Below are 24,871 nucleotides of genomic sequence, written 5' to 3'. Positions count from 1 at the left end.
CAGTGCATCGTACAGACAGAAATAAAGAACTCTACGGGAAGAAGAAAGGTGGTTGTGTGTTTCACTCATGGTGTGATTGTGATAACGTAAAGGAACTCAAGTCCTTTTGTTCACCCAACCTAGAATACCTCACAATTAAATGCCGACCGTATTACCTCCCAAGAGAGTTCTCTTCGGTTATAGTCACAGCCGTGTATATTCCCTGTCAAGCCGATACCACGACGGCCCTCAAGGAACTACACTGGACTTTGTGTCACATCTGTCCTGCAACGCCCTCTACTGCTCATCCTGTGTCTCCTTGACCTGCCGCCACTCCCCCAGTACTCTCTCCCTCTCCCTCTCTGTGTGATTGTGTGGGCGGAGACAAGTGTGCAGAGCAGATCCCCACCAACTGCAACCTGTTCCATAATCAAGACCTCTACAAATACTCAGCCCTGCCACTTCCACGCTGCCAGATTGTAATCGCTGCTCAGTCAGTCTACGTTTCTAGCCGCTTGTTACTCTTCAGATCCTGTTATCCTGTTGTGCCTGTTTTCCTTGCCTGATGCTGTTTTCCTCTCCGCTACAGTTCTGCCCGCTCTGACTCTGGTCCCTGTCTCCAGTCCCACGTCTCCTCATCCTGCTACTCTGTCCTGGATTCCCCACTCTACTACTCCATTGGATTCCCCTCCAGACCTGCTTACCCTGTCTCAACCCCTCTCTCTCCAGCCTCAGCCTCCGTACCTGGTTTCCAGCAACCCGCCCGAGCTTCCCCTGACCTGCACTCCATCTCCCCCTGTGTCTCAATAAATACCTTGGTTACTTCATCCCAGTTTCCTCGTCTGAGTCTGCTCTTGAGTTCCCCTGTTCCACTTCCACTTTGTGCAAACTGGAAACCACATATCCTGAGGCCACATTTATTCTAGCTGGGGATTTTAACAAAGCAAATTTTAGGAAAACTTTACCGAAATTCTATCAACACATTGCCTGTAGAACTTACGTTTCAAATACTCTCGACCATTATTACTTGGATGGCTACAAGGCTCTCCCCCATCCTCCCTTCGGCAAATCAGATCACGACTCCATTTTGCTCATCCCTTCCTATAGGTAGAAAATCAAACAGGAAGTACCCGTGCTAAGGTCTATTCAACTCTGGTCTGACCAATCGGAATCTATGCTTCAAGATTGAAAATAACATTGACTTATACACGGACACAGTGACTAAGTTCATCAGGGGACGTCATAGAGGGGACGTTGTTCCCACTGTGACTATTAAAACCTACACAAACCAAAAACCATGGATAGATGGCAGCATTCGAGCAAAACTGAAAGCGTGAACCACCGGATTTGACCACTGAAAAGTGACTGGGAATATGGTCGAATACAAAGAGTGTAGTTATTCCCTCCGTGAGGCAATACAACAGGCAAAATGTCAGTACAGAGACAAAGTACAGTCACAATTCAACGGCTCAGACACAAGACGTATGTGGCAGGGTCTAAAGACAATCACATATTACAAATGGAAAACCAGCCACGTCATGGACACCAAAGTCTTGCTCCCGGACAAGCTAAACACCTTCTTTGCCCGCTTTTAGGATAACACAGTGCCACCGCCGTGGCCTGCTCCCAAGGACTGTGGACTCTCGTTCTCCGTTGCCAATGTGAGTAAGACATTTAAGCGTGTTAACCCTCGCAGGGCTGCCGGTCCAGACAGCATCCCTAGCCGCATCCTCAGAGCATGCGCAGACCAGCTGTCTGGAATGTTTACGAACATATTCAATCTATCCCTAACCCAGTCTGCTGTCCCCACTTGCTTCAAAATGTCTACCATTGTTCCTGTACCCAAGAAAGCAAAGGTAACTTAACTAAATGACTATAAATTATATGATCCTTAGTGCTAGTTAAGGATAATATCACCTCCACTTTACTGGACACCCTTCAATATGCATACCCAATAGATATGCATACCCCAATAGATCCACAGACGATACAATCGCCATCGCACTGCACACTGCCCTATCCCATCTGGACAAGAAGAATACCTATGTAAGAATGCTGTTCATTGACTATAGCTCAGTCTTCAAAACCATAGTACCCTCCAAGCTAATCATTAAGCTCGTGGCCCTGGGTCTGAACCCCGCCCTGTGAAACTGGGTCCTGAACTTCCTGATGGGCCACCCCCAGGTGGTGAAGGTAGGAAACACCTCCTCTTCGCTGATCCTCAACACTGGGGCCCCACAAGGTTGCGTGCCAAGCCCCCTCTTGCACTCCCTGTTCATCCATGACTGCATGGCCACGCACGCCTCCAACTCAATCATCAATTTTGCAGACAACACAACAGTAGTAGGCCTGATTACCAACAACGACGAGACAGGTAGGAGGTGAGGGCCCTGGCGGAGTGGTGCGAGGAAAATAACCTCTCCCTCAACGTCAACAAAATGAAGGAGCTGATCGTGGACTTCGGAAGACAGCAGAGGGAGTATGCCCCTATCCACATCAACGTGACCCCAGTGGAGAATGTGAAAAGCTTCACGTTCCTCGGCGTACACATCACTGACAATCTGAAATGGTCCAACCACACAGACAGTGTGGTGAAAAAGGCACAACAGAGCCTCTTCAACCTCAGGAGGCTGAATACATTTGGCTTGCCCCCTAAGACCCTCACACACTTTTACAGATGCACAATTGAGAGCCTCCTGTCAGGCAGTATCACCAACTGGTATGGCAACTGCACCACCCGCAACCGTAGGTCTCTCCAGAGGGTGGTGCGGTCTGCCCAACACATCACCGGGAGCATACTGCCTGCCCTCCAGGACACTTGGGGGCACCCAGTGTCACAGGAAGGCCAACAAGATAATCAAGGATATCAACCACCTGAGCTACGGCCTGTTCACCCCGCTATCATCCTGAGGTCAGTACAGGTGCATCAAAGCTGGGACCGAAAGACTGAAAAACAGCTTCTATCTCAAGGCCATCAGACTGTTAAATAGCCATCATTAGCCGGCTACCATCTGGTACTCAAACCTGCACCTTACACCATTGCCTCAACCCTGCACCATCTGGTTACTCAACCCTACAGCTGCCCTATGCACATAGACATGGGATCGCTGGTCACTTTAATAATGGATCACTGGTCACTTTAATAATGTTTACATACTGTTTTACTCATTTCATATGTATATAATGTATTCTACTATATTTTAGTCAATGCCACTCCGACATTGCTCGTCCTAATATTTATACATTTCTTAATTCTATTATTTTACTTTTAGATGTGTGTATTGTTGTGAATTGTTAGATACTACTGCACTGTTGGAGCTAGGAGCACAAGCCTTTCGCTACACCCGCAATAACATATGTTGAACATGTGACCAATAACATTTTATTTGAAACTGCTTGTGAGCAGACTGGTTCTAAATAAAGGAAAGAGAGAATAAGAAACGGAGAGAGAGAAAGTGGCTGTAAGATATTTGGAGCGGCCAGCGAGCGGATCTTTGTTTTCAAAGAGATGTCATGTTCCTTTCTGCTACTTAGTGAGTGTGCTCTGTTTCTCTCTCTCTCTCTCTTCTGTTTTGCTCACTCTCGCAAAGGGGAGAGCCAGGGTCAGAGCTTTGGCTGTCTCTGACACGATGCGTGTCAGCGCCTCTTATCCCTGATGAGGGGTGGGCCAGAGAAAGAAAGATCTAGAGCTCCCAACTCCAGTCACTTTCTATCAACGCAGGTCCACTACCATAGCCAGTAGCTGTAGAGCTGAAGGACGGAACAGTAGATAACTGTTCATTCAGCATCAGATGGAATTTCTACACATTATAGCGTTACTTGATATTAGCTTCTGTAGAATGAGAAAAAACACTGAAAACAAAGCCTCACTGTTGACCGTGTTCCCCATTTAAATAGAATGCACTGCGTCTACTCTTCGGTGGAAAATACTGCATCTGCTTCATTTCTAAATACACAGAGCATTACAAAGTCGCATTATACCTGAACAGTCTGCATATGGGTCTCCTCTCCCAGGCGAGGCCCAGTGGAGTGTATCTATCCTCAGGTGGGAGGCAGGTGGGTGAGGGCAGGGGACACTGGCTACCTCTGCTATGCCCACTCCATCATACAGTGACAGCAGCCATTAGAACATAAGACATCTGTGAGACTCTGGAGGGTCTCACATGGCAAGAACATGTCACATCTACATGCACAACTCACGTGCACCTCACACACCCTTTTATATACTCACACACACCTGGCCGCCTTTGGTTCTCACCTCTCTCATGAAGGGATACACACTACCAACATTTCAGACAGAGCAACACCAGAGGTCTGCCTGCTTCTTCTCAGACAGAGAGTCTGCAACGACAGAGAGTCTGCAACACCTGAGCCAGGCTGGTTACACTGGGCATGCTCAGTCCACTGCCAGAAACATAACTGAACAAAGAAACCATGTCCCTGATAACAGCAGTTTGAGGAGAGTACATCTACAGACAATATATGAGGAGGTTCTATATCTAAATCAAATAAAATCAAAATAAAATAAAATACAACTTTATTGGTCACATACACATATTTAGCAGATGTTATTGCGGGTGTAGCGAAAGGCTTGTGTTCCTAGCTCCAACAGTGCGGTAGTATCTAACAATTCACAGCAATACACACAAATCTAAAAGTAAAAGAATGGAATTAATAAATATATAAATATTAGGATGAGTAATATCTGACTGGCATTGGCTAAAATACTGTAGAGTAAAGTATATACATATGAAATGAGTAAAACAGTATGTAAACATTATTAAAGTGACTAGTGTTCCATTTAAAGTGATCAGTGATTCCATGTCTATGTACATAGGGCAGCAGCCTCTAAGGTGCAGGGTTGAGTAACTGGGTGGTAGCCGGAACATCATATGTAATGTGAGGTGGTTTTGTGATGTAAAAATATGATAGGGAATATGTTAGCTTGAGACTCAATATAAACATGTTAAGGGAAATAAGGTACAGTGGTTTGCGAAAGCATTCACCCCCCTTGGTATTTTTCCTATTTTGTTGCCTTACAACCTGGAATTAAAATCGATTTTTGGGGGGTTTGTATCATTTCATTTACACAACATGCCTACCACTTTGAAGATGCAACATCTTTTTTATTGTGAAACAAACAAGAAATAAGACAAAAAAAAACAGAAAACTTGAGCGTGCATAACTATTCACCCCCCCCAAAGGCAATACGTTGTAGATCCACCTTTTGCACCAATTACAGTTGCAAGTCTCTTGGGGTATGTCTCTATACGCTTGGCACATCTAGCTACTGGGATTTTTACACATTCTTCAAGGCAAAACTGCTCCAGCTCCTTCAAGTTGGATAGGTTCCGCTGGTGTACAGCAATCTTTAAGTCATACCACCGATTCTCAATTGGATTGAGGTCTGGGCTTTGACTAGGCCATTCCAAGGCATTTAAAAGTTTCCCCTTAAACCACTCAAGTGTTGCTTTAGCAGTATGCTTAGGGTCATTGTCCTGCTGGAAGGTCTCAAATCTCTGGAAGACTGAAACAGGTTTCCCTCAAGATTTTCGCTGTATTTAGCATCCTCCATCATTCCTTAAATTCTGACCAGTTTCCCAGTCCCTGCCGAAACACATCCCCACAGCATGATGCTGCCACCACCATGCTTCACTGTGCGGATGGTGTTCTTGGGGTGATGAGAGGTGTTGGGTTTGCGCTGGACATAGCGTTTTCCTTGATGACCAAAAAGCAAAATTTTAGTCTCATCTGATCAGAGTACCTTCTTCCATATCTTTGGGGAGTCTCCCACATGCCTTTTGGCAAACACCAAACATGTTTGCTTATTTTTTTCTTTACGCAACAGCTTTTTTCTGTCCACTCTTCCGTAAAGCCCAGCTCTGTGGAGAGTACGGCTTATAGCGGTCCTATGGACAGATACTCCAATCTCCGCTGTGGAGCTTTGCATCTCCTTCAGGGCTATCTTTGGTCTCTTTGTTGCCTCTCTGATTAATGCCCTCCTTGCCTGGTCTGTGAGTTTTGGTGGGCGGCCCTCTCTTGGCAGGTTTGTTGTGGTGCCATATTCTTTCCATTTTTTAATAATGGATTTAATGGTACTCTGTGGGATGTTCAAAGTTTCTGATATTTTTTTATAACCCAAGCCTGATCTGTACTTCTCCACAACTTTGTCCCTGACCTGTTTGGAGAACTCCTTGGTCTTCATGGTGCCGCTTGCTTGGTGGTGCCCCTTGCTTAGCAGTGATGCAGACTCTGGGGCCTTTCAGAACAGGTGTATATACAGTTGAAGTCAGAAGTTTACATACACCTTAGCCAAGTACATTTAAACTCAGTTTTTCACAATTCCTGACATTTAATCCTAGTAAAATAGCCTTGTCTTAGGTCAGTTAGGATCACTACTTCATTTTAAGAATGTGAAATGTCAGAATAATAGTAGAGAGAATGATTTATTTCAGCTTTTATTTCTTTCATCACATTCCCAGTGGGTCAGAAGTTTACATACATACACTCAATTAGTATTTGGTAGCATTGCCTTTAAATTGTTTAACTTGGGTCAAACGTTTTGGGTGGCCAAACAGTTCTATTTTTGTTTCATCAGACCAGAGGACATTTCTCCAAAAAGTACGATCATTGTCCCCATGTGCTGTTGCAAACCATAGTCAGGCTTTTATATGGAGGTTTTGGGGAAGTGGCTTCTTCCTTGCTGAGCGGCCTTTCAGGTTATGTCAATACTGGACTCGTTTTAATGTGGATATAGCTACTTTTGTACCTGTTTCCTCCAGCATCTTCACAAGGTCCTTTGCTGTTGTTCTGGGATTGATTTGCACTTTCCGCACCAAAGTACGTTCATCTCTAGGAGACAGAATGCGTCTCCTTCCTGAGCGGTATGACGGCTACGCGGTCCCATGGTGTTAATACTTGCGTACTATTGTTTGTACAGATGATAGTGGTACCTTTAGGCGTTTGGAAATTTCTCCCAAGGATGAACCAGCCGGTCTACAAGGTCTACAATTTTTTTCTGAGGTCTTGGCTGATTTCCTTTGATTTTCCCATGATGTCAAGCAAAGAGGCACTGAGTTTGAAGGTAGGCCTTGAAATACATCCACAGGTACACCTCCAATTGACTCAAATTATGTCAATCAGCCTATCAGAAGCTTCTAAAGCCATGACATCATTTTCTGGAATTTTCCAAGCTGTTTAAAGGCACAGTCAACTTAGTGTATGTAAACTTCTGACCCACTGGAATTGTGATACAGTGAATTATAAGTGAAATAATATGTCTGTAAACAATTGTTGAAAAAATTACTTGTGTCATACACAAAGTAGATGTCCTAACCGACTTGACAAAACTATAGTTTGTTAACAAGACATTTGTGGAGTGGTTGAAAAACGAGTTTTAATAACTCTGTAACGGTTTCTCTCCTCCTCTTCGTCTGAAGAGGAGGAGTAGGGATCAGACCAAAATGCAGCGTAGGTTGAATCCATAATGATTTATTTAAAGACGAAGACGAACAACACTTGGAAAATACAAAACAACAAAACGAACGTAGACAGACCTGAACATGTGAACTTACATAAACACGAAGAACGCACGAACAGGAACAGACTACATACACGAACGAGCACGAAACAGTCCCGTGTGGTGCGACATACACAGACACGGAAGACAATCACCCACAAACAAATAGTGTGAACAGCCTACCTTTATATGGTTCTCAATCAGAGGAAACGTCAAACACCTGTCCCTGATTGAGAACCATATAAGGCTAATTACCAATGAACCTAAACATAGAAACACATAACATAGAATGCCCACCCCAACTCACGCCCTGACCAACTAAACACATACAAAAACAACAGAAAACAGGTCAGGAACGTGACAGACTCCAACATAAGTGTATGTAAACTTACGACTTCAACTGTGTACTGAGATCATGTGACAGATCATGTGACACTTAGATTGCACACAGGTGGACTTTATTTCACTAATTATTTGACTTCTGAAGGTAATTGGTTGCACCAGATCTTATTTAGGAGCTTCATAGCAAAGGGGGTGAATACATATGCACGCACCACTTTCCTGTTTATTTATATTTTGAATTTCTTGAAACAACACATTTTTTCACTTCACTTCACCAATTTGGACTATTTTGTGTATGTCCATTACATGAAATCCAAATAAAAATCAATTTAAATTACAGGTTGTTATGCAACAAAATAGGGAAAATTCCAAGGAGGATGAATATTTTTGCAAGGCACTGTAATGGTTGATTTATACATGTTGAAGAGGGATAAATGACCTATGCAGATTGCTCTCAGGTTCTCTACAGCCATATAGTATGTCCTTCAACTGTAGTTTGACTCTTTGGGGAGGGGTGGATGTGGGTGGCTAATTTGGGGATGACCTAACCTTACATGTTAGGCACATGAGGTGTCAAGACATCATGCCAGGATAAGTCCTCTTTATCCAGCTGACAGTTGTAAAGTATCATGTCTCAGCATTGTGTATTCACAATGCTGAGTATGGGAGGCATGGTATGGAAAAGGGGTCATGAGATCATATGAGTTTAGCAACATCACCGACCCCCAGTTTATTTTTCCCAACATAAAAAGTCCACATAGTTCAGGAGTGTGACCGGTAGTAATATATCTAGTCAATAATAATTTTAGCAGCAGCCTAGGTGTGAGGGGGAGCAGTAGTTGTTAGGACTTTAACAGTCTTATGTCCACGGAGTAGAAGCTGTATAGGAGTCTGTTAGTCTGAGTCTTGATGCACCTGTAACACCTGCCGGAGCAGTCCATGTCTCGGGTGGCTGGAGTCTTTGGCAATTTTTCGTGCCTTTCTCAGACAACGCCTGGCATGTACGTCATGGATGGCTGGGAGCTCATCCCAAGTGATGTGCTGGGCCATCTGCACCACCCTCTATAGGGCCTTCGGGTCGAGGGCGGTGCAGTTGCCATACCAGACGGTGATACAACCAGTCAGGATGCTCTCGATGGTGCAGCTGTAAAGGTTCCTAAGAATAATAATTTCAGCCTCATGAGGGAGAAGAGGCACTACCGAGCCTTCTTCACGACTGTGCTGGTGTGAGCGGACCATGTTAAGTCCTCAGTGATGTAGACACAGAGGAACTTGAAGCTCTTGACACTCCACTGCGGCCCCGTCGATGTGGATGGGGGTGTGTGCACCCGCCCCTGTAGGCCACAATCAGCGCCTTGGTCTTGCTGATGTTGAGGGAGAGATTGTTGTCCTGGCAACACACTGCCAGGTATCTGACCTCCTCCATGTAGGCTGACTCATCGCAGTTGGTGCTCAGGCTTACCATCAGCAAACTTGATGATGGAGTTGTGTGAGGCTACATAGTCGTGGGAGCACAGGGAGTACAGGAGGGGGCTAAGCACACACCCCTGAGGGGCCCCGTGTTGAGGGTCAGCATGGCGGTGTTGCGGCCTACTCTTACCACCTGGGGTCGGCCCGTCAAGAAATCGAGAATCTAGATGCAGTGGGAGGTTTTCAATCCCAGGGTCCCGAACTTGGAGGGCACTATGGTGTTGAATGCTGAGCTGTAGTAAATGAACAGCATCCTCACATACTGTAAGTATTCCTCTTTTCTAGGTGGGAGAAAGCAGTGTGGAGTGCAATTGAGATTGCGTCGTCTGTGGATCTGTTGGGGTGGCATGCAAATTGAAGCAAACATGATGCAAGTGCTGCTTTGTTTTCTCCCCTGTTTGAGTTTGTTATGGCAGAATGTACTATTATGTGGGCACAACTGTCCACAGTCACAAACAGAGGAACTATGGGCCTTCACTCCCTTTATACAAAATCTAAACTGCACATCAAAAGGGAACTATTTTAATTTCAGTCATCATAAAATGTTAACCCAAAATCACGGGGTAGACATTTAGTTCTCTTCTCTCTTTTCTCATTTTTAAAGCTCCCGAGTAGACAAAACTCTTTGTCACACAAACATTTACTTTAATAGCCAACAAACAAAGCAATTTGCTTGATGGAAAAACATTGCATACGCCAAGTCCTCAGGAAATACTTTTTACTGCATATTGCTAATGAAGAAACATTCTGAGCTCATATTGAAAAGCAATGCTAACGTTGGCCAAGCTAGGTGTACTAATTGTATCTTACTTCAGTATCTGTTATCGAAAATGAGCCTATGAACCAGTTCCACGTATAACAATAGCTAATAAAACTTTTTTTTCCACAAAGATAAATCAGTTACACTACAAACGTAAGCGCTGCCAGCCATGTTATATTTAGTAGGCTTAATACAGGCTAGCATGCTATGCTTCCATAAATGCTACAACACTACATGATGAATATCCACGTTATAAAGGGGGACTTGAATAAACACACTCTGACAGTGTAGAAAATGATTCCCATCCCTATTGACTACATGTCTTGGCTGTAGTCTAGGATTGGAATAGAGTCTAATCCTGACCTGTTGAAAATAGTGCAGAATGTGATATCCCTAGTGTAAACATTAGGCCAGACTCCAATACACATGTACCAGTGTAACTATAGCTAGCTAGAGCAAACGGGACAGTGCTAATGTTTGTGGCAGGATATATCATAGTTTGTTTGTTTGTCAAAAAGACGTTGACTCTTAGAAAAAAAAGTGGTATCTAGAACCTTTAAGGGTTCTTCGGCTGTCCCCATAGGAGAATAATCCTTTTTGGTTCCAGGTATAACCCTTTTGGGTTCCATGTAGAACCCTTTCTACAGAGGGTTCTACATGGAACCTAAAAGGGTTATACCTGGAACCAAAAAGGGTTCTACATGGAACCAAAAAGGGTTCTCCTATGGGGACAGCCGAAGAACCCTTTTAGATCCCTTTTAGAACCCTTTTTTCCAAGAGTGTACTAGATGTACAAGATGTCTAAGTTTGTATGGTAATTAAAAACAGCTGTTTAATTGTAGTGACGGGTGACTGGCTGGAGGAACACAGTGTGTTTTTAAAAAAATTATAAAGGGGGTAAGCAGCAACCAAGAGCATCCAAGAGTTCTACCAGGTCTCTCAATAAAACTCTCCCCAGAGAACTAGGAAGGAGAGGCTGCCAAGAGCTCAGAGACCCAGCCTCCAGCCTCTCTCTCTCTCTCTCTGTTAACCCAACATGTGCTCATTCACTTACTCTCATCCTCTCTTTCTTTTTTCAATGCACACACACACACACACACAATTGCCTCTCACACACCTCTTTGTTGCTTGACTATGTCAGGAAAGGGAAATACTGAACACCAGCATATTTGATGCTGATGATATTTCATGCTGACGAGATGAAATCTATCATTCCAACAAGCACATTATATATAAAGAAAATGGAACACAATACTAAGCATATCAATGATTTATGTTTATCATCAGTCTTGCGCTCAAACTGCTGCTTTAGCATATCTACAGTATCTAAAATCCACATGCCTGCAATGTGTCTAACAATCATTGAAACCAATGACATTTTAAATATTAAGGAATTTTCTTTTAGCATGCCTAAACACAAATCCAAATGGTGGCCGTCTCAGGTTGACAGCAGCGACACATTTGATGTGACCTCACTGAAAAGAGGGTAAAATAATATTCTGTCCTTCTTTCGAAGAAAAGCATAGAAAAAACAAATTATATTCATGTATTCTCAGTGCTAACAGTAGCTTGCATACAAAAATGGTCTGGGAAAAAATCATGTCATTTCCCAGGAAATAGCACATGCTAAATTAAGAGTGATGGACCTCTCCGCCTTCAGTTCAATAACATGCTTTTCTCCACTGCATCTGTGTGACAGGGCTCCATAACTGACCAATCAGCGGCAAGCCGTCCAAGGTGTAAAAAGACATGGACAGCAGCCACTTAATGCTGGCAGAGACAAAACACATTAGCATGTGAATAGCAGCTCCAAGAAATTAGGCTCAAATAAAGCGGTGTTTTCGGAGGTGCCAAGACTCATACCTGTGGAATGGAAGGAGTGCAACAACAACAACGCTCCAATAAAACGTGATGAAATATGTAGGGATTTTCACATGGCTGATTACTGTGTGGACGAGGGCCTGGTACACCAGTGGTTTGTGTTCTTGGAGGGTGGGCCAGCTAAAACTGGGCTACACAGAGAGAGCGAGCCATTCACATTAGTCACGCACATTCTCTCTTTAAAAGTCACTTCTCTTATTTCTTAAAAAATATTTATTTATTTCTCTCTGTCTCTCTCTCTCCTCATCACCCACTAGTAATAGCAATGTGTTGGCAGTTTCTTTGGCTGGTTTTATAGACAGAAAAGGCTGTATTATGAATCTGTCAAGAAGAAACCACAGATAGAAAAGTTGTCCAGTGGCCAGCCACTGGCATAGACTAGAGTGGACAATGATTTAGCAAGACAGAAATGGCAACAAATGAAACCTGCTGACTGGTCAGTCCGGCTTTTCAGAGTATACAGAGCTGATGGAGAGCGGGGACTGAATGTCAGCGCTGAATGTGTAGAATCCGCACTATACAGTACATAGTGTGCCAATAGCACCTCTGCTGCAGGCATTTGAGTTTGGCTGGCAGGCCATGGCTGGAAAAGGTCCAGGTTCTAGTTTTGTCCAGGTTCCATTGACTCAGAGGAAATGACTGGAGACACACACACATGCACTCGCACATACACACAATGCTGGCCTCGAGCAGCTGAGATTATTCCCATGTGTCATTCCATGTTGTAACAAATGGACACCGGTTATAGCCTGGTCATCCTCTATTAGTGGCACAATAAATACACACTGAAATCAAGGGATATTTTTTTAGCAGTTAGTATAAATCTTATTTAAACCTTTGGCTTAGCTACTCACCAAAAAGTTATGCACAGAGATCACATTCCAAAATATCCATGCCATAGATACCACAGTAGACATGAAAGTAGGGCTGGGCAATATGGTCTAAAAAAAATCTATGGTCGATTCACAATATAGTGTATATCTAGAAGAAATAAGCTTTGTTGTACATTTAAATGTTATTTTTTATTTTTTACATTTAACTAGACAAGCCAGTTAAGAACAAATTCTTATTTACAATGATGGCCTACACCAGCCAAACCCGGACGACGATGGGCCAATTGTGCGCCGCCCTATGGGACTCCCAATCACAGCCACTTGTGATACAGCCTGGATTTGAACCAGGGTGTCTGTAGTGACACCTCTAGCACTGAGATGCAGTGCCTTAGACCGCTGTGCCACTCGGTTAAATACACTGCATTTCAAACAGTCAGCAATAATCTAATGAATTCAGGGCTTGTGAAGTTATACCTAGGCTAAATATAAGCCTTCCACAACCATCATTTTATTATTTTAACAAAATAGTTTAACCTGGTTTATTGCAAAAATCACTGTTCTGGCTTTCAAGTCTATCTGTGAAAATTCCCTTTTTGTTACAAGTTTAACCAGAACCATGCATAATGCACATTCACTAATAATGACTAACTTCTTGTAGCAGGTATTATAGAAAATGAACACAGGTCTCATGGACAATCTCTCAAACGCAAGCCCACGTGCTAGTGAGTAGCCAGCTAATCTTTATATTTCATTTGAAAGTTTCTAGCTTACAAGGTAGAACAGTTGAATTGTTATGAACACACCCGTATGTCCAGCTCCAACTGTTTGAACAGCATGTCAGCTTGTCCACTTTGTTCAGATGTTGAAATCGAGTGGTCTACCTTATTTCCCAGAATGAGAAAACGAGTTGCCAATTCCTTACATAATTGTGTTTTATGCTTATTGCACATTTATAGAACTCAGACTAGACAACTAGTATAACAGTATTTGGCCAAAATGCTGCTAGAGGTACCGCAATGTTGTGCGTGACAAACTGAGCATTCATTTTCCAGAATCAATGTTCATTGATCCTCCCGTTTTAGTGGTGTCTGCTCTGTGTGCAATTTGAGGAGTTGAGACATAAAAATCATTAGAAAGATTAACTTCTCCTTTATTACAGTAAAATAATGTCTCAATGTATTTCAGTGTCGACATGACCGGTACTGTTGGACCAAACCTCAAATGCAAATAGCGAGTTGAAACCGCTTGTCAGAGAGGAAGAAGTGATCTCTCATCTTTGTTGTTGTGAGTGACGGGGGGAGGGGCTTTGTGTGTGTGTGAAAATGGGAAGGTGCACACAGCACAGAAGGAGCGAAAGAGATGAGACCAAAAAGACAACATGAGAACAAGTGGACATAAATACTCAGAAAAACATTTTTTTTTTTTTACTGATTCTTGCAATACAAGCATTTGGAATATCGCGCAAAAACATGCATCCTAATTAATTTGATATATATCGTCCTACATGAAAGGTGAATCTAGGTGAAAGCTATGATCTAGCCTGGCGGAGTCTCAAACGGTCGCGGCATAAGCTCAAAACTTTTAAAGAAAGAACCACTGTACATCGCACAGTTCGGGCTTGATCTGATTTATCTCTAGAGAAACTGGGCATTGCGCTCACAGGAGAAAAAAACGAACTAAATGGAATTAAAATAACTGAACAGACATCGGTCAATTAGTTGTTTAAAAACCGAAACCGCACAGAGAACACATAATGACACAATGGGAGAGTTGCAGTGGATATAAAACGTTAATGTAATTGACTGAAAGCCACAATCAGATAAGGAACCCATTTCATGATCTGATAACGTTTTCGAAATGTCAACCTACTTCAGCTGAGAGTATACAGGAAAATGTACAATACCATGTTAACATGTCATCTAGAGATGAGGCGAGAGAGAATGAGTGATTTACAGTGTCCATATTATGACAGCCTCAGCCTCAAAAGGAGTTGGTGTCAGTCTCATCTGTTTGAGGCAGAGGCTGTCCTAATATGGACACCGTAATAGTTAGATGTTAAACAGTGAAACACAGTGGCAGACTGAGCTTTAACACCTTAAATAATACCTTATTTCTCTCCAATCTCCAAGCCTCACTTCCTAAACATTGTATCCCTCCACAACGGCCTGTTCTCACACTTCCTAAACGTTGTATCCCTCCACAACGGCCTGTTCTCACACTTCCTAAACGTTGTAGCCCTCCACAACGGCCTGTTCTCACACTTCCTAAACGTTGTATCCCTCCACAACGGCCTGTTCTCACACTTCCTAAACGTTGTAGCCCTCCACAACGGCCTGTTCTCACACTTCCTAAACGTTGTATCCCTCCACAACGGCCTGTTCTCACACTTCCTAAACGTTGTAGCCCTCCACAACGGTCTGTTCTCACACTTCCTAAACGTTGTATCTAGGGTTGCACATTTTGGGGAATATTCAGAGGTGGAAACTTTCCGTGGGAATCCACGGGAATATATGGGAATTAACGGGAATATATGGGAATTAACAGAATGTCACGCCCTGACCTTTTTATGTCTCTATTTTGGTTTGGTCAGGGCGTGAGTTGGGGTGGGCATTCTATGTTTTGTGTTCTATGTTTTCTATTTCTGTGTGTTTGGCCGGGTGTGGTTCTCAATCAGAGGCAGCTGTCTATCGTTGTCTCTGATTGAGAACCATACTTAGGTAGCCTTTCCCACCTGTGTTTTGTGGGTAGTTTTCTGTTTTGTGTTTGCACCAGACAGAACTGTTTCGTTTTGTTCTATTTTGTTTCAGTGTTCAGGTTTAATAAATTATCATGAACACGTACCACGCTGCACCTTGGTCCACTCTTCCTTCAGCCCACGAGAAGTGTTACACAGAAATATATGCAAATTCATATTAATACCATTTAAATGTAGATGTTTTTTGCATTGGATATATTTACCATATCATATGGAAACATAAACATTTTACCTTATCATAAGTAGACATAATTGCAAATGATTAAATCTTTCCAATAGAAATTTAAAAAACTATTTAGTTATGAATTGAACTTTAATTAAATGAGTTGACTCTTCACATGGGATGATTTCACTGAACAACAAAAGAAAGGGACTATTGAATGATCCCCAAAAACGTTTTCAACTTACATCTGTAAAATGATAGTCTAGAAACTAAAGCTTTGATTGTCTTCCTCACAGGCTTCCATGTCTTCTCCCTGGACCTACTCAATGTTCACCTCTTGAACATCAGACTCTGAGGCCTCATCTTCACTGTCACTTTCCAACCTTGTTGAGGATGGCTCTTTGTCAGGCTCAAAAAGCCTCAAATTTGCCCAGATGGCCACCAATTTTTCAACCCTTGTATTGGTCAACCTGTTGCGCGCTTTTGTGTGTGTTTTCCTAAACAAGGACCAATTGCGCTCTGAGACGGCTGATGTTGGCGTGATTTGGAGGATGATGGAGGCAACAGGGGAAAGAGCCTCAAATCCACAAAATCCCTTCCACCAGGTGGCTGATGAGATGTTGGCATGACTGCCATATTGCATCTCCATTCCAAAGCCCTTGCTTGGAAGTGTACTTTGCCAGACTGCCAAGAACCTTGCCCTCATCCAGGCCAAGGTGGCGAGACACGGTAGTGATGACACCATAGACCTTGTTGATCTCTGCACCAGACAGGATGCTCTTGCCAGCATACTTGGAGTCCAACATGTACGCTGTGGCATGTATGGGCTTCAGGCAGAAGTCTTCATGCTTGTTGATGTATTTCAGAACTGCAGTTTCCTCTGCTTGGAGCAACAGTGAAGTGGGCAGGGCAGTACGGATTCCTTCTCTTACATCTGCAAGCAGAGTCTGAACATCAGATAGGATGGCATTGTCTCTCTCAATCCGTGCAATGGGTACTGCTATAGGTTTCAGGCTGCTTACCACTCTCTTCCAAAATCATCCAGGAGGATCCTCTTGATGGAACTGTCCATAACTGCAGACTGTGATATGGTCATTTCTTGGAGAGACTCCTTCCCCTCCAGGAGACTGTCAAACATGATGACAACACCACCACAATGGGTGTTGCTGGGCAGCTTCAACGTGGTGCTCTTATTCTTCTCACTTTGCTTGGTGAGGTAGATTGCTGCTATAACTTGATGACCCTTCACATACCTAACCATTTCTTTGGCTCTCTTGTAGAGTGTATCCATTGTTTTCAGTGCCATGATGTCCTTGAGGAGCAGATTCAATGCATGAGCAGCACAGCCAATGAGTGTGATGTGAAGGTAGGACTACTCAACTTTAGACCAAGCAGCGTTCATGTTCGCAGCATTGTCTGTCACCAGTGCAAATAACTTCTGTGGTCCAAGGTTATTAATGACCGCCTTCAGCTCATCTGCAATGTAGAGACCGGTGTTTCTGTCCCTTGTGTCTGTGCTCTTGTAGAATACTGGTGGGGGGTGGAGATGATGTAGTTAATTATTTATTGCCCACGAACATTCGACCACCCATCAGAGATGATTGCAATACAGTCTGCTTTCTCTATGATTTGCTTGACCTTCACTTGAACTCTGTTGAACTCTGCATCCAGCAAATGAGTAGATAAAGCATTTCTGGTTGGAGGGGTGTATGTTGGGCGAAGAACATTCAGAAATATCTTCCAATACACATTGCCTGTGGGCATCAGAGGTGAACCAGTTGCATACACAGCTCGAGCAAGACATTCATCAGCATTTCTCTGACTACGTTCCTCCATTGAGTCAAAAGAACTTCTGATTCCAGGAGGACCATGAGCTGTTGCTATCGATAAGGTGTCTGATTCATCATTTTCACCTCGAATAGAAGTAGCGGGACTTTTGTCAGAGGTTGCTTGTTGTGAGCGATGAGGGAACTTTATGCACTTGGCCAGATGATTCTGCATCTTTGTTGCATTCTTCATATATTATTTGGCACAGTATTTGCAAATGTACACAGCTTTTCCTTATACATTTACTGCAGTGAAATGTCTTCACACATCAGATAATGCCCGTGGCATTTTCCTGTAAAGATTAGAATCCATTTTTAATTTAAAAAAAAATACAATTCCATGTACAGATAAATAGTTAAGCAGTTAGATTAAACAACTCCTTTGTAAGATAAAAAAAAAAATGAAACATGTATGGAAACAGGTGAATTAACACTCCTTAGATAGCAGTCTCAAGCAAGCTAAAACCCACATGGTAGCAAAAACTAACACGCAGAAATTGTTAACAAGTTAGAAAGGATTTAAACACACTTTGCTGTAGACTACTATTTACTAGTTAACAAAAAAATCATGTATGTCATATACAATATATTCACCCCACCCAGTATCGTAATCAAAACTTACCAGAAAGCATGTAGTCCTTGGCTCAGACAGTGTAGTAGTGTGGGCTCAATAGCATCTCATTAGTGTGCAAGATCTTGAGAATCAGCTGTACATGTGACGGAAGAGTGCACTCACATGTGATGGAAAATGCAGAGGGTTGCAATTCCATTGAATTGGTGATAGTTTAACCAAAATAAGCCACAAGACCTAGAATTGCCATATGTGTATCCCACAAAAAAAGGTTCACTGTTATAAGCCAACTTTTTTCATGAATTTAAGCAAAGTTCCCAAAATTCCCGGGCTTAACTTCCCATGGAAAATTTCCGGAAAAATGCTGTAAATTTATCGGAAAGTTTCCGACCCTTTGCAACCCTAGTTGTATTCCTCCACAACGGCCTGTTCTCACACTTAACGATGGGAAGTTCTTCATCACAAAGCTTAACGGCTCAACTGTCATCACCTGATATATCTCTGGGCCAGACTGTGAAAAAGTATATTTATTTCTGTTGTGTCCATTCCAGATCTTTACACATACACAGGCTGATAGGTTCGTAAGGCGGACATTGGCCTAATGACAGTGGCCTTTCCCATTCATACTAACAAAGTAGACATCTGAAATCAGGTTTCAACATTCATTCAGATGACTTGGCGTCGTTATCGCAGAAAAAGACATACAGTAACCGTACATACTGTAACCGTACATACTGTAAACACATGAGACCTGCCAGCCTTAACGACACTCAAGTGATGGGAGTGATCTGTCAACTTCCCCTGCTTGTTTCCTCTGTGCTGGGGTTCAAAGATATGCAGTGAGTCTGTGATACTGCACTAGAAATTCACACCAAAAAGCCCAACTTATTTCTAAAGCATTCTATCCTTTATTCCTTATTTCATCTGAAACAGCACAGGGAGAGAACACAGCCTCACAATGTTTGCTGTCCTATGTTGATCTAAATACAGACGTTTCCTTCCTTTTCCTCCCTCAGAGTAAATTATGTTAAGTGTTGAGCAGGTGCAGGTAGACCCCATGACTCCATCATGGCCAATTCAAAGATGGCACTGCAGACAAAACATCCGTCACAAGCCTCTGATGTATTCAACTGATTTGACAGTAAATGGGATCTACTTGTCATATGCATAGAATATGGCGCACAGGTGTTTTCCTAGACAATTCATCAACACCATGGCAAAGCATAAGATAATCCATAGGCTCTGGCCCATCCCTGACAGCATTGTGCAAGTAGATCGGCCTGTATTGGCAGGGGAGGTGTGTTTGTGTGTTGAGTTTCTAATCAAATATTTAGAAGCTGTCAGATATGAAGTATCCTCTCCTGTAGCCCTCCTAGCACTGCGTTCTCCCGGCAATGCCAGGCCTGTCACACTATTAGCAGGCCTGTCTGCCTCAGTCAATGTATGGGCCATACTCCAGAGGACACCAAGGCTCTGTTAAGGCTTAAATCATGAGAGAGGCCCGTGTGGAGACGAAGACAGCTAGGGGCCTCGCTCACTTTTTCACACTATGATGAGCACTAAAACAGAATGGCTAGATTTTCTTCCTTTCTCTCTCTTTCTCTATTTTTTGTCTCTGTTATTCCCTCTCCTCCGCCCCCACCAACTCTCCCCCTCGCAGAAATGGGCTTCGTACATTGCCTGTATGAGTCAGCATCCTGGAGTGCCATCGGCACTTCTTGGATCCCTTTTGTCACATTTGTGCACATGTCCTGTTCAATTTGGCCTGATGTGCAGAGACTTGTGGAAGTCACATTGATTCGACAGCAGACGGTAAGCATTTGTGACAGGGCGCAGTAGAAGAAAAGGCTACTTGATGATGGCTTTGTGCTCAAAAAGAAACAAGGAAAATGTAAGACTAGGCTAGATTCTCATTCCTGTTTATCTTTGATTTGTGTAGGTATAAAGGCTTTACTTGGTTTATTTTTCTCTCCCTGTAATATTATTAGGGCTGTCAAACGCGTTATTTACAGTTAACGTTTGAGATTTGTAATGCCCTAAAAAAAAGTTCACACATTTCATCTCATCTCCATTTCTTCAACCAAAAGTTAACGTTTCCGCACTGACCCTTTTAAGAGCAGCACAAAACGTACTCGGCTGTGCTGTGTGCTCTCAGTCTCAGCAGCTACAGATATAGGCTCTTAGTTAAAAAGGCTTCTGAAGTTTAATTGTATACACAACAATTATAATCTATCATTCACATGTCCTGTTGCTGCAGAATTATTTCCTGCTGTAGCAAACTGGCTTAAATTAATAGCTCAGACACACCGGTATGATAGTCAAATGTTTCCTCTGAACAGTGTCAGCAGTCAATCTCTTTTTGTGTTTACAACACTTGTTGTATTCGGCGCATGAGACAAATAAAGTTTGATTTGACCTTGAAGTCGTCAGCCACTTGGCCTGGTTAAAATACTCCACACCAGAAGGCGGCAGTAACGTTGTTTTGCAATGCATTTCCATGTGTGTTGCCTATGGTCTATATTCCAATGTTGTATTTTGTAGAAAGCCCTTGTTGATACTAGCCAGATGACCACAGGTAGATAACTACCTAGCAAGATGACGAAGAAACAATTTAATTCAATCGCCATGATCCCATACTGCCAGTGCCAGCCCATAGCGAAATGTTTAGCTAGCTAGTTAACATTCTCGTATTCGCTAGATATCACAACATAGCTAGCTACACTGCACTAACTCGGCAGCTAACACAGGCAGCTGTTTCATGGAAACAAATCCATTGTGATTTAATTATAATGTCAATACTAGCGACAGTGGTTAGCTAGCTTGGAGGAAGTATTTAATGTGGTGTGCAATGCGTCTGTGCACTTAGCTATCTACCATCCCAAAGCCTACATTGCATATGAAGTGTGACTGGCTCATGACATTTAATGTACAGAGAAAATGCCCTCTTTTTTTCCTTTTTGTTGTCACCCCTATTGGCTCCCCCAAGTGTTGGTTCGTGCTCTCTGATTCGCTCAAAGTCAAGTTGTTGGCCAAGCATTACGAATTTACAAGTAGAAACGGCATGTCCATCACTACCGGGTCGGCATACAGTAAGCAGGTAGAACGACCTACCACTGTGATAAGTATCTGTCGGCAGTGAGATTCTCTGTGCGTTTCATACTGAAGATCTGACTTCTGTAACAGCTCCTGCTTTGAGCTTCTACTTGTCATATGCATAGAATATGGCGCACAGGTGTTTTCCTAGACAATTCATCAACACCATGGCAAAGCATAAGATAATCCATAGGCTCTGGCCCATCCCTGACAGCATTGTGCAAGTAGATCGGCCTGTATTGGCAGGGGAGGTGTGTTTGTGTGTTGAGTTTCTAATCAAATATTTAGAAGCTGTCAGATATGAAGTATCCTCTCCTGTAGCCCTCCTAGCACTGCGTTCTCCCGGCAATGCCAGGCCTGTCACACTATTAGCAGGCCACTATTAACAGCTTTGAGCAACAATAAAGCTAGCCGTCTAGTTATGCACAGTTGTGCACAGAAGTCGCTAGCAAATGCTAACGTTAGCTAGCTAGCTAACCAAACGAGAATGTTTACAATGCCATGGATGAATGCCTCTTGTTTAAAATAATTTCCCACAATGATTTTAAATCGGAACAGGACATCCATTCAATTTAGCTACTGTTTTTGTTGTAGTTAACAGGTTAAAAGATTAAAGCAAATTATCCCAATTCTAGTAGTAGCAGCTTGTGATCTAGTTGAAGAACATGGATAAGTAACCCAGGCTAAATCTAATAGCTGTATGATATTTTACATGATCTCAGACCTGGCTGATCTGTTGTTATTTATTTAGTGTTTACCTGTCACGTTCGTTATAGTGATGAGACCAAAGCGCAGCGTGATTTGAGTACATCTTCTTTAATGAAGAAAGAACACCGAACGAACTATACAAAAACAACAAAATGAACGTGACGGTATATAATAATAGTGCTGACACAGGCAACTAACCATAGACAATCACCCATGAAATACTCAAGGAATATGGCTGCCTAAATATGGTTCCCAATCAGAGACGACGATAAACAGCTGCCTCTAATTGAGAACCAATCTAGGTAACCATAGACATAACAAAACACCTAGACTAGTAACAACCCCATAAACATACAAGAACCCTAGACAGGACAAAAAACATATATCACCCTTGTCACACCCTGACCTAACCAACAATAATAAAGAAAACAAAGAATACTAAGGTCAGGGCGTGACATTACCCCCATAACCAAAATATATTATACCTACAGCCCAAATGTGATGTTCTTTTAAATTGAAACATCTTTAATTATGGTAAAATTTAAACAATATATATTTGTTTCAATTAATCAAATTAATCGCACAGAAAACCATGTGATTAACTCAATACAATTATTTAATCGTTTGACAGGCCCTAAGTGTTACACAAACACACGCTAAAAACACATGATGAAGATTAATTCCAATGATAACGTGTTACATGTAAACAAAGTACCACCTCATCATCATTATGTCACTTTAAAGTATCATTCATCTCAATAACATGCACTACATTATAGTGACAGACGATGAATTAACAAATCCTGAAACTGTGATCGTTTTGATTGTTTACTTATTACTAAAGCGAGATCTAATATGTGTTTGGTAACAAATTGTGTCACAAGGGGAGTTATCGATGGATAATGATCATGACACTGTTCAAGGATAATGTAGGATTTGTACACAAGACGACAGACAGCAAGGCACCATGAGAATTCAAATTCAACTGACAAAAGTCCTTATCAGCTTCCCATGACCCTATTTCCATAATAATACGATTCCCTAACTCACGTCACTGCTCTGACAGTCACTTACGGATGTGTATCTTTGTGTTTGTATCCAAATACACAAACAGTATATAGAAATAGCCTACTTTCCCTTTGTTTTTCTTCCCCACGTGTATATTTCCTTGCATTCAAAGGACAAAACAGCAGCTCATTCCGGATCACACAGCTGCACATACATGGCAAAAGGTTTTGCAAATTACATCCTAATGAAAAGCAAACATTACACAGGCATACTTCCACACAACAAAACCCATGTGAATAGATTGGCTTTCCACTTTGCAGTTTGCCAGGGTTTTGCCAAAGGGAGAGAGAGAGGAGGAAATCAGATACATGGGAAAAAACAAACTGTTTACCTTGTAGAAGAGCATGATGACCTGACGCAACTTGAGCCGGTGGAACACGCAGACGTCATAGAGTGCCGACACGGCCAATACAGTCACCCCCTGCTCTTTCCACAGCATGCTGCAGGCAGCACAACCCAGGCTGCCCAGGAGCCAGGCCCCCAGCCTGCAGGGCCCCGCAGGGCCCCCTCGCAGGGCGCAGTGACGCACGTAGCACAGCAGAGACAGCAGGAAGAAGAGGGCGGCGCCCACGTCGGCACGGCCTACCACGCCCGCCACCGCCTCCGTGTGGATGGGATGCGAGGCGAACAATAACCCAGCCAGGAGGCTCCACAGGCCCTCTCCTAGCAGCAAGCGGGCCAGCCAGGTGAAGAGGGCCGTGACGGCCCCATGGAGGCCCACGTTGACCAGGTGGTAGCCCCAGGGCTCCAGACCACCCAGGGCATGGTTGAGGCGGAAGGAGAGGGTACACAGGGGCCGGTAGGACTTGTGGCTGCCGCTGTGGGTGAGCAGGGTGCCCCAGAAGTCATCGTAGAAGATGTTGATCCACGGAGTCTCTGGTAGCAGATCCTGATTGGTTTTGATCGCACGGCTGTGGGCAGATGGAAAACAGAGGGGTTAGAAGATGCATGTGCAATGATCCTCATGCTTATAGATAACCTGATCAAGGGCAATGCCACCACAGCGCTTGGGACTGGGGTTTCAGTCAATTCAATCAATATGACACAGTATGTTTTCACTGTAGTATCACATTCAGTAGAATTGCAAGGACTGAAAGAAATGTCTGGCTTTTTTTCAAACTCAGCAGTGGTCATTTATCATGCCCCAAAGATAGGAGCCTTAGACAGAAATCAAATCACCTTGAAACCTGCTCATGCTTGACAGGGACACAACCCATCACAGAGAAGGCTGATGTACATGTAAAGATGTGTGATCACCCCTCTGAGTGTGATACATTGCTGTATATAAGTACTGTAGCTTGAAACTTGAGTAAACCTTCTTTGAGAGTGGTATTGTGGCCTTCACCGACATAAAGTCTGAGTAAGCAGAGAGAGGAGTGCTCACCAAGGCTCTTACTGTGTGGACTCAGGGACTGCAGAGGCGCATGTACCACACCCTTGACCAAAAACAAATAAAGCAACAAAGAGAGAGAGAGAGGGGGAATGCCATGTTGGCATAAAGGAGCATGGGGAGCCAGGGACCAAAGACGTGTCAATCACAGCTAGCCCTGTGTTTACCAACCGTTGAGTACTGGGTATCTCACACACAGACACGCCACACTGTGTCAAGAGAGAGAGGCAAGGGAGGACGGATGAATAAATATGTTTGTGGAAGGGATTACAAAGCAGGAGGGACTAGAGAGAGCAAACTAGAGAGCAGTGTTAAGGCCATGCATAATAAGTGTTGAGGGGCCATGGACACTCATGGAGAGACCATGCTGTGCATGTACAGTAGCTACCCCACCACGGGGCAACCCTGGCCTGTGTACTGTACTGTCCCCCCTCCCCATGGCTGGTGTTCGGGGTTGCGCCTGAGTGTTTGACCCTGACGGCCATACATCAGGCCCAAGCTGTGTGAGGTGTG

The 24,871-nt window shown here is 43.2% G+C and overlaps 1 protein-coding gene across 1 annotated transcript in view; it reads right to left on the bottom strand.

Annotated features, from left to right (window-relative positions):
• tmtc2b (transmembrane O-mannosyltransferase targeting cadherins 2b) overlaps window positions 1-24,871 on the bottom strand; it is a 176,895-nt gene that overhangs the window by 76,141 nt on the left and 75,883 nt on the right. Inside the window, exon 2 of the mRNA XM_039000635.1 lies at window positions 23,300-23,879. Coding sequence (XP_038856563.1) covers window positions 23,300-23,879 — 580 coding nt within the window. The remainder of the gene's footprint in view (window positions 1-23,299; window positions 23,880-24,871) is intronic.

Source organism: Salvelinus namaycush, chromosome 9 (assembly GCF_016432855.1).
Source record: "Salvelinus namaycush isolate Seneca chromosome 9, SaNama_1.0, whole genome shotgun sequence".
In the NCBI taxonomy this organism is placed as follows: Eukaryota; Metazoa; Chordata; class Actinopteri; order Salmoniformes; family Salmonidae; genus Salvelinus; species Salvelinus namaycush.
This window is presented reverse-complemented; position numbering and strand designations above follow the sequence as displayed.